This window comes from Nilaparvata lugens, chromosome 12 (genome assembly GCF_014356525.2).
Source record: "Nilaparvata lugens isolate BPH chromosome 12, ASM1435652v1, whole genome shotgun sequence".
NCBI classification, from domain to species: domain Eukaryota; kingdom Metazoa; phylum Arthropoda; class Insecta; order Hemiptera; family Delphacidae; genus Nilaparvata; species Nilaparvata lugens.
In genome coordinates this window covers 14,814,282-14,831,789 of record NC_052515.1, presented here as the reverse complement: position 1 = coordinate 14,831,789, position 17,508 = coordinate 14,814,282, and the positions used below count along the sequence as shown (strand labels likewise).

The following is a 17,508-nucleotide window of genomic DNA, read 5'->3' as shown; positions in this document are numbered from 1 at the left end:
AATTTGGTAGGGGTGGAGGGGAGTTTTGGTGGTTAATGAAGGAGGATTTAAATGAGTTTGTCAAACAGGGTGTGGAAGGAAAAGTTGATTTGGTCATTTCGAATATTGTTTGGCTGTTGTTTGGTGTGTTTGAATATTTCAAACTGTTCTAGTACATTTAATTTTCTGTTTTTGTGGGAATAGTGGAGTATTTCGAGGCTGTTGTCTATGTCAGGGTGTGTGTGGTCAGTGGAGATAATGTGTTCTGCAAAGGTGGAATGGGAGGACGGATGGGTAATGGCTCTTGTGTGTTCTTTGAATCTTATATTGAAATTTCAAGCTGTTTTACCTATGTAAAATTCGCTGCAATCTCTACAATTTAGCTTATGAATTCCTGGTCTATTGTATTGATTTTGAGAGGTGTTGTGTGGGGACAAGAGTTTTTTCAGTGAGTTTTTTGTTCTGTATGCAACCTTGTATTTTATTTTCTTGAATGATGCTGCTATTTTGTAAGTTTTATTGTTGTGGTATGTGAGGGTGACGAATGCTGTATGATTATCAGTGTTGTATTTGTCAGAGTTTGGCGGATTGTTCTTGTTGCTTTTAATTTTTTGTAGTACCGTAGTTTGTCAATCATTGAGGGTTTGTATTCATTTTGTTGTGCAATATATTTTATTGTGTGCAGTTCAGTGTTGTAATCTGTGGTTGTCATTGGGATATTTATTAATCTGTACAGCATGTGGTTGTAGGCTGCAAGTTTGTGTTGGATAGGGTGATTTGAAGTGCAATGGATTGTGGTGTCTGTTGTTGTGGGCTTTCTGTATATTTTGAATGTTTTGAATGATTGGTTCTGTTTTGTGATGGTGATATCCAGGAAATTTACAACAGACATCAGCCCACAACATTAGCCCACAACAACAGACACCACAATCCATTGCACTTCAAATCACCCTATCCAACACAAACTTGCAGCCTACAACCACATGCTACAACCACAGGTTAAAAATTGTCTTCCAAACATTTCCCGCCTCTATACCCTTTTTTGAGCATTCATTGCCTGGACTAATTATTTAGTGATAAGATGGTACCGTAGCCGTAGTCACTCACTCCATGACACTGGTAATCACATTTAAGAGATCTGCTCTTGATGTAGAAATGAAGAAGTAGGTTCCTATTATTATCATAGTGAGATCCACGTTATAATGGTAGTTGACAAATATAGGGGAACAGCGTTACCGATTCTCTACCTTGCCACTGCCTTCTATAGAAGATATTCGGACTCAGGCATATCTGATATACTAGTATTTCTGTGAACAGTAGACCTCGCGCAGTTATAAACCACAGTCTCCATCAGAGTAAATTCTGTCCTTTCGTGTCGGCGAGATATCGGTGCTGTATAACGACTAATGGCTGTTTGGGTTGTTGTATCGACAATGCTAATAATTTGATGTGAACAGCTATGCTACTCTCATCAAAAGCTTACCGAGTTGAAAGCAGAGAAAAGTCGGGAGAAAATACTATGCTACTTCAAGTTATCAATTGCTTGCAATTGATAGTACACACAACAGCTGTTTTTTCACTAAGTTACATTGAAAAGTTTAATTGCATGCAATTTATAATCCACTCGACAGATGATTTATGATGGATATAATAATTCTATAGTCTGATTTTCACTCTAATATAGGCGTATGAAGGAGGCTCCTTTTCCTTTTATATTATACTTTAAATGCAAAATTACCTGAAACCTCGTATATAATATGTTGACGCGCAATTTATACCTGTCAAATTTCATGAAAATCTATTACCGCGTTTCGCCGTAAATGCGCAACATATAAACATTCAAACATTAAGAGAGATGCCAAACCGTCGTCTTGAATCTTAGACCTCACTTCGCTCGGTCAATCATCAAAAGCTTACCGAGTTGAAAGCAGAGAAAAGTCGGGAGAAAATACTATGCTACTTCAAGTTATCAATTGCTTGCAATTGATAGTCCACACAACAGCTGTTTTTTTCACTAAGTTACATTGAGATATTGAATTGCATATGTCATTGCATGCAATGTATAATCCAGTCGACAACTGATTTATGATGAATTATTATTATTAAATCATCTATTGACCACCTTTGAAAGGGGTATGTAGATTCGTCAATCAGTCTGAACGATTTCAGTCGATTTCAGTCTTAGTAGTCTTAGATTTATCTAATCAGTCTTACTTGCTCGCAATGAGTCATAAATTCCGCAATTGAATATGCGGAGACATTCAATAATTATTTTTTTAATGTTGTTTTGAAACCCTTACCGTTCATAATTCTATAGTTTGATTTTTACTCTAATATTGGCGTATGAAGGAGGCTCCTTTTCCTTTTATATTATCCTTGAAATGCAAAATTCCCTAAAACCTTATATATATGTCGACGCGTAATTTAAAAAGGAACATACCTGTCAAATTCCATGAGAATCTATTACCGCGTTTCGCCGTAAATGCACAACATATAAACATAAAAACATAGCGCTATCTGTTGAATGATAGACAAGTATAGCAACACCAATATATTATTCAAATACTGTCGTTATAACGTGGACTAAAAATGATGGATAAAGAGCTTCAATCATTTGATAAGAGCTGTATTAATTCTAAAATCATGTCAAATATAGTGAGGAATGTTTGAACTCGTGGCTAGAGTACACATATTTTTTTATTCAACAAAAAATTATTTATTTATTTTCTTGTAACACTGTTGTTAATTGGTGAATAAATTTGATTTGATTTGATACACTCTTTAATTCATCTGGCACATTCAACAAATAGGTTATAACGATTATAATTTTGTGATACAGCTCTATGTAGACTTAGATGATAGTAGTTCAGACTTTGCCAGTTTTCAGATAATCTATTAGAGGATTGTAAACCAATGAGACAACGTCCTTTGCCAGGAAAAAATCCATGTGATTAAATTCTGCATCAGCTACATGAATTATTTCTAATGAAGGGCACGATGTCAGCCTGCTCCTCATGTCATCAATGTTCTGTAAAAAATGAATAATGAATTTATTGCCAAATACAAGAAATATTTTTACAAACAAAATAATCATTAAATTGCAATAGTTTTTGGCGTGACTGGAAAAAGAAGACTTGAGCTCCAGCCACGAGTTCTAAAAATAAGAAATACATTTTTTAATCTAATAACAGCAGTACAAATGATACAATTAGTTCTGTTATTATTATTTATTTGAAGATTTACATTGAGGGCACCAGGAACTGAATCCCATTATTGCCCTCATAACACACATTGAGCATACAATTTGAAATTATAATACATTAAAATGAAAATAGAATAACTGTTGATGAATGATAATCTATGGATGTTGAATTTCATCAATAGTCAAATACTTGATAAACAAAATATAGATACACAGAAAAATAATATAAAAATTGTCAAGTTTTGATAATTTTTACACAATTAATATTGCCAAAAATTGTTGAAAAAGGTTAAAAAGTTTTAAAAATTTAGAGACTACCAAGACTACATAGGAGAACATAAACGTACATAGTTAAATGATATTTTAGAAACAACACAAGCATGGATATTGTACATGATATAGGTACCTGTAAATTCAAGAAAAAAATGTTATCAGGTCATGGTGATGTCTAAGTTACCGTATGATAGCAGTAGAAAAACTACGGAAAACAAAAACGTCTTAAATACACTAGGTAATACCTACACAATTTATAACACAAAGAAAATGATGTAAGCAATATATGGACGGAGGGAGAAGCCTCCACCAAATATGTAAGCAAAATGTGCCTTCACCGAATATGTAAGGGTGGGAAAATGAAAAACAAGAAAAGATCGTACAGGTTTTTGATATTTAAAACAAAACAATGAATTATTTATTACAAAATTAGAATTATAATTAGAAATTACAAAATAATAATAAACAGATGAATATTTCAAGGGCTACTAGCTTTGCTGCTAGTGAGGTTTCAATTGTTGTGGTTATGAAAAATTTAAGAACAATGACTCAGTAGTCACCTACCTTTATGAAAATGGCTTCCCACTTTGGCATCCACTGGTAGAAACGCAACGTTAATTATTAATTAAAAATCAAAATAACTGATCTAATCAAGTGGGTTCAGATCCCTTCCTATTTAATAATACAATTCTCTTTAAACTGCTCGAACTGTGACAGGAAAACTGTATTATAAAACAAGAACAAAATCTATCCCTTTCACCAGAACAGCCGGACCTTACTCACAGTCCTATCGAACGAGCTCACACACAACACGAAAGAAAAATGTTGGGTATTAAATATAACTCAGTCAATGCCAAACATGAAAGCCATTCCAAATACATATTTTTATCAGTCGCACAAGCGGCACGTTTGTTATTAAAAACAAAAGAGAAGCTATATTAATTTTGATAACAAATGAAATAAACAATCTTTCTGTCGTTGACAAAAATTGTTCAAAGACAAAAACACTGTTCATTAAACTTTCCCAATTTAAAACTCTAAAATCCTGATCAATATGAGATAAATATATGATTCATATATATGTCCCATATGACCAGGTGACAATGATAGGATTCGATTTTCATGACTCCCATGGATTAATACTCTTGTGAGACATTATATTACTATTATAAAAGTTGTAAATATGTATAATACAACATACATATATGAGAGCTCTCAAAGCATGAGTCAATTGAAGATTATGGCATGCTCTTTCTTCGTCGATAGAAATCAATAAAATAATAAATTTTGACGGATTTAGTTTCAAGATCCTGTTACAATTTAAAAGATGGCTTTAATATCAATATGCCATCTTTCAAACAATATTCCACCATCTGAAGAATAAAACCTTTTTGAAATGCTCTCAATACCATTTTTAATAAAATTGCAGTGATGATTATTCTATATTATAAGTTTTATCGAGTGAATTTCACTTATAAAGTGGATTTCCAAAGTAATCTATTCCATACCAATGTAGAAAACCTTTTAAATAATAAAATTGCTATACACTAATAATTTATTCTCTCCTTCAAGTTTTCTTGAGAGAATTTGCAAAATTATTTTTCAAAATTAATTTACAAAGTAAACTATACCTATTTATAAAGCCACTAAGTTTGTAAAATTGCTAATCAGTTATAATTATTCTTTCTCTCAAGTTTCATTTATTCAATTCACAAAATTAATTTACAAAGTAAACTATACCATACCTTTTGAACAGTGAATTGATCTCCATCTCCAATTATCAAGAGGATGGGTACTCTGACATTTTCCAACTCATAGGGAGATGGCTCCTTGGACTGGTATAATTCCTCATTTTGCGTTTCAATGTATGAGTAAGGACGAAATATTCCACCTAAAAAGCAAAATACATTAATCGAAATAAATAAACTATTTATTTCCATCATAAATTTTATAATATTTATTAATATCGATTTTAGTATTTGATTAGTTTGTAGATTAATAATGTGTATTAATATTAGATTTTAGTGACGATATTCAACTGCATGATGTTTTCGTTTTGCTGTGTTGAATAAAGAAAATATTCTATTCTATAAATTTCGTTCTACAATATATTATTATTCTCCTATTTTGAAAATTATATGACCACTTTGACATGTTACGTGGTCATGGATGATGATTTATTTTATTGTAATTACTGGATAAATAATTGTTAAGACATATCATTTTTTTGTGTCCAGTATTCTCATGTTTTTCTGTTCAATAAAATATGAATGAGGACAAAATATTCCAACCAACAAACAAAATAAATTATTCGAAATAAATGCATGACAACAAAGAAGATGGCGGACCTGCCGATCTCGTTGTCACAGTGAGTGATTAATTCATTTATTGTAAAAAATCTGACTACTAGTCGTTTTTTTCTAATAGTGATTTAATAATAAGCAGTTCGTGATGGAAAACAACATTGAAGAAATGCATAATATTCTCTTTTTTTTTTGTTCAATAGGGATCAATAAAATATACCACCTAATAATCAAAGAGTAATAACTTTGTTGTAGTTCAGACACTGTGTTACTTGTAAATATTTGAAAAAAATCACTCACTTTTGTTGGAATGTTGAGGAATGCATTTCACTCCTGAAGAGAAGCTTCATCAGCCTCATCATCAGCCTTCATCAGAGGCTGATGAAGCTCCTCTTCTGGAGTGATATGCATTCCTCAATACTCCAATAAAAGTAAGTGATTTTTTTCAAATATTTACAAGTAACACAGTGTCTGAACTATAACAAAGTTATTAGGATAGTGTTTCGTCATGGAAGGCAACTTAAATTTCAAAGAGTAACTATTTGAAATAAATACATAATATTTTGTCGTTACCGTACCGTATAACTTTTTTTAAAGTAGTTTAGTGGAGATGTAAAAAAATTCATATTCTTTCCCAAGTAGTAGAGATTACATAGACAAATATTGTGCTATCATTTCAGTATTGACGAATTCTGGAACATCTTTGATCAGCATGTCTTTTTTCATCACGTTGAAAAGTCTATTTGTAGTGTAATATTACATTTTTTCTCACATTGGAATCGAATCTTCAATTCGAGATCTATGGAACTTTATAGTAAATATCAGAGTCATCGATAGACGGACAAACTTTTCGACTGAGAATTTTTTATCGTAAATGATTGTTGCATTGTTCCATGGTGTCACTGAGGCTGGGTTGATGGAATTGATAGATGGATGGTTTACTTAAATCGAGATGATATATGAAAATTTAAAATAATAGTTTCAAAATAAAGTTTTATTGAGAACAAAGATAAAATGTGAATTCTAAACTTGTAATTTATAATTTTTTGGTGTCTGTAACGTTGGAGGTGTCTCTGTTCTGACTTGTTTTTTGGCCTGTTCTTTCTCTCTGAAACTAATGGCTGGCTATGTGTGTGTTGTAAATTTTTGCTCTGAATCATTTTCCATTTAAGTGAATTTATTAATGTTTTAAATTGAGTTTTAAACAGTTTATAGTGTTCTATTTTGTCCATATAATTTGTTTTGTGTGTATACAAGCCAATAGCCACTGTTTTTTCAACTGTAAACTAGATAAGTATTTTAGTTCGTAGTAACTCTAGAACTTAGGCTTATAAGATATAATTCTTTGTCTATTTGTATAATATTTTGCAAAAATTCATCTGAAGATTATAAGTTCATTTGCTCTGAAAACTGGATTTCTCATTCATAGGCGATAGATCCATTCATAGTTTATCAAGAATCTATTACATTGGAGCCGACAACTATCCTTAGGTTAATAGGTGTTAAATGCTATCCAGCCGATTAAGGAGAAATTGGTAGCACGTTAAATGTTACCCCTGTGGTGGGACCGAATTACAAAATAAATATGTCCCAAATGGTACACCATGAAATCCCTGGTTATAAAAATTATTAGTAGGATAGATATCTTGATAGGTTATGAATGGTTTACTGCTGAATGGGAGGTCGGTTCAAGAGAGATCAAGTCCTAATGAATATATTATCTGTGCAGACTAGCAAAATGGCATACAATATGAAAAATATTAAAAATGATGATGAGTTAATAGCTGCCTTAACACAACTGTTTGATAAGCAAGATGCTAAGTTAGACCAAATGTTTAAAAATCAAAATGCTAGGTTTGATGAGCTAAATGCTAGATTTGATGAGCAAAATGCTAAGTTTGATAAGCAAAATGCTAAGTTTAATGCTAGGTTTGATGATATGAAGCAAGAATTTGCTAGCATTAGACTAGAGCAGGTTAGTATAAACCTTCTATTGAAAAATGCACATGAAACATTGAGTGATAATCATGAAGATGAAAACAAATTGAAGCAGGATAATAGTAGTGTTAAGATACAAGATCAACTCATTCAAGTTTCTGACAATGTAGGCCTAGTTACTGTTGTTGAAAAAGTCAACCCTAATGAGACAGTAGAATTGAGTAAAGAAGTAGGTAGGGAGTTGTCTTCACTGAAAGTCAACTATCATGAAAGTAATATTGCTACATTGAAGGTTAGGAAAACTATGAACAAAGTGAATGATTACATGAGACAGGTTTCTGTGGAGGTTAGGAATAATGTAAACAAAATGAATGTTGCTTTGAGTCAAGTTGATGAGTTCAACTTTCAACTGAGAATTGAAAAGGTGTATGCAATGCATTCTCAAGTGAACATGACTAACTTTTGTGAGCAAAATGGCTTTGTTGAAACAAATGAACCCATGAATAAAATCATGTTCTTGAATAAAACAAAGCACAAAGTTTCCATTGATGTATTAGTATTCAAAGGTTGTTTCAAGTTGCTTACTTACAAGATGATGACAATGAATCACATGATGAAAGGGTATTCCCCAACACACAATGATTAGGAATCCTGTGTCATGCCGGGATTCAGAATAGCAATGACCGTAAATACTACGTATGGTAAGAGTCCATAATTGTATCTTTTTTCTTTCCTGTAGCCTATTTTTCTTGGCCCTTAATCTTTTCAAATTTCGATTCTTTCCTGTCTTTGTGTAATGTTCAGTAAAATTCTTCTATGATGCATATCTTAACCAATCTTGTCCATAGTCATTTAAATTTGTATTTCTTCTGAAATAATATTAGAAGTTAAAATAGTAGCTTATTTTCCCAATCTTTAAATTGTTGATAAAACTTAACTTTTCTAGAATCTATCTACTGTAGTGTAAAGAATTGTGTGCTTGTGACATATTTTTTCATCATGTATCACTTATGTGAAGTGTATCAATTTTGTGTATATTGTTTTAGGAAATTTATTTACCCAGTTTTCTTTTCCTCTTGTTTGTATTTTTTAGGGAACTTATTTACCCATTATTCATCTTGATCATCTTTGTATTATAATCTTGAAATGTTTGTACTTATTATACAGTCTTTAAATTATAAATTCTTTTGTTATAATAAATAAACTTCAAAATTTGAAAGTATTAATGAATTCTGTAGCCATATATATGTGATGTATTAATGAAAGTTAACTTGAATAATAATGTTTTCATTGAATAAAAACGTTGTGTTATATTATCAATTGAAATGAGTTAAAGGCTAAAATTTTTCTAAAGTGTTTTGTAATTGATATCTTTTTCAAAATTTTTAAAACTGTTTGTTCTATAAATTTTGATATGATTGATTATCGTTTGAAATGGATGCTGGAGTGTATGTAGAATTTTTAGTGGGGTTTGTTGATTAGAATTTTGCTGGTATGTGATTGTTTTTTGAGATGGAAACCCATTATTGCCTAAAGAAGGAATAACAGAGGTTATGACTTAGAGAGGCAGTAATGAGATAATATTTTTTGTGTTGATTAATAATGTTGATTGCCATAGATGCAAAATAATGATTAATAATGTTGTTTGCCATAGATGCAAAATGATGATTACGTATGAATATTGATTGCCTTTGAAGCAAAATATTATTGATGTTTTGAATGGTTTCTTGTTTAATGATTGATAGTAAAGTTTTGTCATGAAATGTAGCTTGTGTTCAGAACATTGAAAAGTCGAAATAAACTATAGTATCCGACAAACGATGATTAATAATATTAAATCATTTGCTTTTTATACAATTTTTGAACACAAAATTAAAACTAAATAATTTTGAAACCCTGAATGATAAATCATAAATGTGAAATGAACTTGCTATAAATGAAATGTTATACTAAATGATAATGAAATGCAGATATATTATGAAATGATTGTGAATAGAAGACCAATTGTCTGAAATTATTGAAATATATATTGAAATTAATTTTTGTTGTGATGATCTGATGTTTTTTACAATTTTGATAATGATGCAGGGTGTTATGAAATTCTATTTCTGTTTTGAAGAATGGATTAAATTTTGATATTTGAACAGTGAATAGATGGAAATGAAATTTTTTTTTAGTGAAAATTTGTAATTGATATCTCTATATTTCACAATTTATGTATTGCTGACTGTATAATAGGATGTTAACAAATTTCAATTTTATATATACTTAAAAATAATTATCATGTGTATTAGATTGTATTGATAGCCTAATCAAGATTTTCTTCTTAGTTTATAAGCATTTTAAGATAACAGGTACAGCACGGACATTAACATTGAAATAATTATCATGTGAATCTCGAAATCGACAACAAGTGAACGCCATGAAGAGTGTTAAGAACATTTGGGTGATTTACGAACTAGTGTGACTCAACTACGCCTAAATCTACGCTGATATCTACGCCAATAACTATGCCAAAATCTATGCTGAGGCCTACACTAATATCTACACCAATATCAACACCAATAACTACACCAAAATCTACGCCGATGCCTGCGCCAATGCCTATGCCTGCGCCAATGCCTATGCCTGCGCCAACGCCGATGCCTGCGCCAATGCCTATGCCTACACCAATAACTACGCCAAAATCTACGCCTATGCCTGCGCCAATGCCTATGCCTGTGCCAATGCTGATAACTACGCCAAAATCTACGCCTATGCCTGCGCCGATGCCAATGCCTGCGCCAATGCTGATACCAATGCCAAAATCTACGCCGATGCCTGCGCCAATGCCTATGCCTGCGCCAATGCTGATACCAATGCCAAAATCTACGCCGATGCCTGCGCCAATGCCTGCGCCAATGCTAATGCCGATGCCTGCGCCGATGCCAATGCCTGCGCCAATGCTGATACCAATGCCAAAACCTACGCCGATGCCTGCGCCAATGCCTATGCCTGCGCCAATGCTGATACCAATGCCAAAATCTACGCCGATGCCTGCGCCAATGCCTATGCCTGTGCCAATGCTGATGCCAATGCCAAAATCTACGCTGATGCCTGCGCCAATGCCTATGCCTGCGCCAATGCTGATGCCAATGCCGACACCAAAGCATACGCCAATAGCAATGCCAACGCTTATTGCTGACTTTGTATCTCAAACTTCAACACTACTACATTACCTGGAGGTAATTGCCATCCATGTTCACATTTGCAACTTTGAATTCAAAATAACAGTCACAGTATCATGAAAGAATTGATTCAAAAAAAAAATCCTCTCCTAAATTATTCCTGTATGCAGAACTCTAAACCTTGAACACTGAAAGTATCAAAAAACCAAACCTTACCTAAATTAATCCTGTATGCAGCGTCTATCTCTTTTCCAAAAAACGAATTACATTGTCATTTCAAGCCTGAAATGTACATTGTATAATTACAAATATGATACAAAATTTATGTGACTCTGTATTGAATTTGGAATGCAGCCATCTACTACAAGCATGAAGCAATGCTAACTGAGATGTCACCTGTATCGAGTTTGGTATGCAGCCGTCTACTACAAGCATGAAGCAATGCTAACTGAGATGTTACCTGTATCGAGTTTGGTATGCAGCCGTCTACTACAAGCATGAAGCAATGCTAACTGAGATGTCACCTGTATCGAGTTTGATATGCATCAGTCGACTACAAGTATCAGCCCAACACTACGTGTATCCAGATCAGCCCAACACTGATGTCATCACACTGGAGTCACACTTAACTGAAAATCATACTGAGTGCCTTAACGGACTGTTTTCCAAAATGTGCATCGATAAAATCAACCGTGTCAATAGTGAAAGAAATGAACATTTTTTGATTTATTGAAATTTTATGTGAAAATTAAATGTAACAATTCATCAATTCATTTAAAAAAAAAAATAAATAATAATAATAATAATTTTTTTTTATTCAACATACTAATTTTTTTTATGCAATAAAAAATTAATTTTCTATCTATTAAATTTATGTGCAATTTCAAAAAACTATTCTTTACATATTAAACTTTCTGTTGAGATATTTTCCTTTAAATTATAAAGCTAAATCAAAAGTAATTTTTATATTCTATACTTTGAAATATTGTTTGGAAACATATAACAAATGCTATTGATGAATTTTTATAATAATTTTCAATTATAGTTGACATGTAATGTTTTTATAAAAAAAATTGTTACTGTTCTCGAATTTACAATTCAAAATTTTCATTAGGGTCAATGTAAATTTTTTTTCTTTAAATTTTCAAACAGTAAAATTTTTTTATGTCAAGAGGGGGGTATTTGTAATATTACATTTTTTCTCACATTGGAATCGAATCTTCAATTCGAGATCTATGGAACTTTATAGTAAATATCAGAGTCATCGATAGACAGACAAACTTTTCGACTGAGAATTTTTTATCGTAAATGATTGTTGCACTGAGGCTGGGTTGACGGAATTGATAGATGGATGGTTTACTTAAATCGAGATGATATATGAAAATTTAAAATAATAGTTTCAGAATAAAGTTTTATTGAGAACAAAGATAAAATGTGAATTCTTAACTTGTAATTTATAATTTTTTGGTGACGTGTCTGTAACGTTGGAGGTGTCTCTGTTCTGACTTGTTTTTTGGCCTGTTCTTTCTCTCTGAAACTAATGGCTGGCTATGTGTGTGTTGTAAATTTTTGCTCTGAATCATTTTCCATTTAAGTGAATTTATTAATGTTTTAAATTGAGTTTTAAACAGTTTATAGTGTTCTATTTTGTCCATATAATTTGATTTGTGTGTATACAAGCCAATAGCCACTGTTTTTTCAACTGTAAGCTAGATAAGTATTTTAGTTCGTAGTAACTCTAGAACTTAGGCTTATAAGATATAATTCTTTGTCTATTTGTATAATATTTTGCAAAAATTCATCTGAAGATTATAAGTTCATTTGCTCTGAAAACTGGATTTCTCATTCATAGGCGATAGATCCATTCATAGTTTATCAAGAATCTATTACATTGGAGCCGACAACTATCCTTAGGTTAATAGGTGTTAAATGCTATCCAGCCGATTAAGGAGAAATTGGTAGCACGGCAGTAGCCTATAGAAAGTGAGCCTTATTCGTTAAGATTAAAAATCTTAGGGTTGAAGCCGCCCCTAGGTGTGTCAGCGAATTTCAGATTCGAATTCAGCACCTCAAAATATATAAATTGACAAAAAAATACATACAAAATCGACAAGAAAAAATACATAAACCGACAAAAAAATACATAAATACAAAATACATAAGTCGACAAAAAATATATACAAAATCGACGAGAAAAAATACATAAACCGACAAAAAATATATACAAAATTGACGAGAAAAAATACATAAACCGACAAAAAAATACAAAATACATGTATCGACAAAAAAAAAATATATATATATATACAAAATCGACGAGAAAAAATTCTTTCGGGGCTGTTTCCTGAAAAAATACAATTTGATTGGTCTACTCGTAATCATGTGGAAATTAAAAAATCAATGTATCCTTCCTACAATTTTATTTTATTTCTCACAACGTGTTTTGCCTCATAATTTCATTTTCAAGTGAGTTTAGTTTTGAATGATTTTCTTATTTCATTCACTCACTTGAAAATTACATTATAAGATGAAACATGTGAGAATTAAAATAAATCTGAAAAAGGGTGCTATGATTTTTGCAAAAAATACGAGTAGCCCTTACCAAGAAAGTGAAGCCTTATTTAATTTTTAATACTAATTATCATTGATATTGAGTTTATAAACTTTATATTTTTCCCTTTCTGATTCATTTTGAGAGTGAATTTGAACCATCTCTAAGCATTGACAGAGAAAATATTTATAATTAGATTGCTTATTGTCTACAGAGATTATAGAGTATTCATTGACGGCTCAAATTATATATTCAGGTGAGGTGGAACTTCCGTCAGGAACTACCCACCTATAAAAGCCATACGATTATTATCATAGAGAGTATAAAAATTATGCATAAATAGATTGTTTATTCCGTGCCATTGGTTATGCCTAAATTAATCAATAAATTTAAAAATAATTCCAAATTTAATTTATAATAAATTTATTGTAAGTAAACTTACTCTGAGATATTTGAAGAAAGTGAGCTACAGCTTTGGAAGACCCGCCCGCTAGAGCAGTTCTAAAGAAACTATCCCACAATTCCTAAAAAAAACATATTTTTTCTAAAAAAAACTGATAAAAAAGCTGCCAATAATCAGACTATTGAAAGCTATGTGAAATTCAGAAGTCCTATAAATTATTATACAGGGAGAAGTATGTCAAATAATTTATCTACAAGCACTTGAGACTCGCATTGTAACTGCGAGCTATATTCAATAAAACGTGATATGATTTAATAAATTGATTGAGGAAAAGGTATCTCATAGTGGATCATGTATGAGTAGGCCTATATAGCACTGTGAAATACGTTATAAATGAATTGTAAGTTGATAAATATTATTGATGTGCGGTGTTTTAAGATTTTTTATTAATCACGAGACTTTGAAATTTCCAAACAAATATCGTTGTTATTATAAATTATTGATGTGCGGTGTATAGAGTTTTTTCATTAATCACGAGACTTTGAAATTTCCAAGCAAATATCGTTCTCATCTCTTGACTTATAGCTCATTATGTGAATCAGGTTTTATTGATCCAAACAATTGGCTAATTCAATCTATTATACTGTAGTGTGGTCCACGTTATAATGGCAGTATTTGATTAACATGTAGGACATAACCTACATAATATTTTTCCACTTTTTGTGTAGTTGAGAAGTTGATATTGTGGTAATTATTCATATTGAATGAAAAAGACTAAGAAATTCTCTTTTTAAACTCAGTTTATCAGAGATTGACAATGGTGTGATAGCCGAAACCGGTCTTTCTAAGTATCAATAAATCTGTGTTTTTTGACAATTTCTTAGTCTTTTTCATTCAATACATAATATTTGGACGATTTGATACAAAATTGGAAAATTGAAGACGTTTTGGGCAATAGCCTGTTTTTCCTTTTCCAACTATTGTATTGTTTGCTCTATCCAATAAATAAAGGTAACATGGGTTGCTATCCTTGTCTATCATTCAACAAATCAGATACCACTATCCTTTTCTAGCTCCGCAACGCTCTCTAACAATAAATTAAGAGATAAATATAATATCAATTCACAGAATATTTAATATTAATTATTATGAAGATTTTATTTTAATCATTGGAGAATGTATTTTTTGCTGAATAAAATGTACCGATAATTGATAATTTTAAATAAGAATGAACACTTAATATATCAGATTTACCAGTACGGTATCAGCTATCCTCCATGGAAATAATAGTATTGTTCAATATCCTTTATTTATTTATGAAAAACATGGAAGCATACAGAATTTCTCCCAAAAATTGCTTCCATAACAACACAATTACAAATTTATCAAATCACTTCAAATATAGTGAGGTCCACGTTATAATGGCAGTGTAGAAATATATGAGAACCGCCGATTCTTTGCCATGCTACTGCCTTCTATAGAGAACAGCTAATACCGGTTTATCCGATGTAATATTAACAGTAAATTCTTGTTTGAAATTTACATTCTTGTTTTGTTTAATTTTCAATTTGTTTTTTTTTTATCCGTCAAGAAAATATATGTTTCAATGATTGAATAATAAATGTCATAATTGAGATTAAACATATTATTTATTGATTATATTTCATCGTTTAGGAGCTAGAGAAGAATAGCACTATCTGCTTTGACGGATGTTAGACAAGAATTGAAGAAACACCAATCGAATACTGTCATTACACTATAACGTTCACCTTACTATAGTAAGCTTAGCTTCCACTTGGAAGTTAACCAATATCTCCATGATGATTGGGATTAATAATAATAAATCAAATCAAATCAAATTTTAATCAAATCAAATCAAATTTTATTCACAATTTCAAAAAAACAATTTAGGGTCCTGCCAAACCTGTAGGTTTTTCGGCGGGTGCCCAATCACAAAAACAATATTAAGAACATAATTAGGTAAGTTTACTAGGAATTTTTATGACATTCGAAGTTCGAAATAAATAAAGAAAAAGACAATATGTAATGTAATAAAAACAAGAAAGTATAAACTAAAAAATAACTTTACAAAGTTTGTTGAATAAGAAAAATCAACTGAAAAGTATGAAAAAGAAGAAGAAAAATAGAAAGAAGGATTGTTTCACACTATCTTGATAAAACATTTCATCGCTGAGGCAGGCGGCAGTGTCAACAATGAGAAAAATAGAATTTCAGCCAGCCAGAACTTAGAAATAATATAAAAACTCGCTGGTAATTGTGTAGCCAAATAATAGTAACAATAATAATAATATATATTATAGATAATCTGAGTATATAATAAATTATAAGTTTAGTGTGTTCGCATTAATATTAAGTTACATCATTATGTCCTTTTTAGTGTAGTCTCGAATATTTTGGGGAAGTCTATTGAATAAGTAGGGAAGAACATAGTGGAGGGATCTTTTGCCGTATACATTACTGAATCTGGGGACTAGGAATATTAATGAAAATCTCAAGTTGTAAGGTGCGGCAGGAGCAAGAAATCTATACTGAAAATTACATTTAAAAAGTGTTATAAGTTTGTAAAAGTAAAAATTTCTGGGTGATAGGGTATGGTAAAATATATAGATGTTTTGTAGGTTGTTTGGATCAATAATAAAGACAGGGATTCTGGTTGTTATACAGTTTAATGTTCTCAGTTGGATTCGCTCTATTCTTTTTAAAAGATAATTTGCTGCACTTCCCCATGTTTCAATTCCATATCTAACAATAGGTTCCATCAGTGACTTATAAATTAGATACAAGCAGTCGGGAGTGATGTTTCTATGCAGATAATAAATTTTTGCATTTAGCGCTTGAAGTCTTTTTGCAGTGTGATCGATATGAGGATTCCATCTCAGGCTACAATCAATTATAATACCAAGATAACGGGTGCTATTCACTAGATCTAGAGGCGGACATTTGCAAGTTAGAAAAGCATTTGAATAAAGGCAATGACAGTCATGACTTGATACTGTTGGTATTTCATTGCATCCCAGATGGGGAGACTTGAAGTGCATTAATACAGTTTTTTTTCTATTAACAATTAGATTTCTGTCGTGGGACCATCTTAGGATTCTGTTATAATCCAGTTGGATCAATTGCTGGGCTGTTTTCAAATCTCTATGTCCAACTATCAGAACAGTATCATCTGCATACATTAGTACTTCTCCATGACTAATTACACTGGAAATTGAGTTTACATAGATGTTATATAAAATCGGGCCTAAAATACTTCCTTGTGGTAGGCTACACCAAAATCATCATTTTTATGTAATCCACTGTGATTGCCACCCAGGTTGACCATGAAATATCTATCAGTCAGATAGCTCTTGAATAACTTCAATACATTGCCAGTAATTCCTATATTTGATAATTCTCGCAGTAATATCTTGTGATCAAGGGTATCAAAAGCTTTAGAATAATCAATAAATAGTGCAAGAACATGATATCTGTCGTTTAGCAGATTGTTCATTTTATTAGTAAAATTTACGAGAAGGGACTCAGTGCTTTTTCCTTTTTGAAACCCATATTGAGAGTTGGAAAGAATATTATTTTGAAGAAGGTATTTATTTAAGTGTGTGAATAAATATTTTTCAAAAATTTTCTCGGGTACTGACAATTTAGATATAGGTCTGAAATTGTTAAAGTTA

General features: G+C 31.4%; 2 protein-coding genes across 5 annotated transcripts in view; one reads left to right on the top strand and one right to left on the bottom strand.

The window, feature by feature from the left end:
• Positions 1-17,508, top strand: part of LOC111055362 (host cell factor 1-like) — a 119,428-nt gene that overhangs the window by 60,660 nt on the left and 41,260 nt on the right. The window lies entirely within an intron of this gene.
• LOC111055363 (lipase 1-like) overlaps positions 2,743-17,508 on the bottom strand; it is a 41,134-nt gene continuing 26,368 nt past the window's right edge. For 2 of the 4 annotated variants that reach the window (XR_005572628.1, XM_022342550.2), the window contains 3 exons: positions 13,856-13,937; positions 5,200-5,345; positions 2,743-3,007 (listed from right to left, as the gene is read on the bottom strand). Coding sequence is in view for 2 of the 4 variants with exons in the window: in XM_022342550.2 (XP_022198242.2) it covers positions 2,846-3,007; positions 5,200-5,345; positions 13,856-13,937 (390 nt within the window). In the remaining 2 variants the exon portion in view is untranslated. Of the gene's footprint in view, positions 3,008-5,199; positions 5,346-12,837; positions 12,931-13,855; positions 13,938-17,508 lie in introns of those variants that run through there. The other 2 variants (XM_039438913.1, XR_005572629.1) reach the window with 2 other exon arrangements.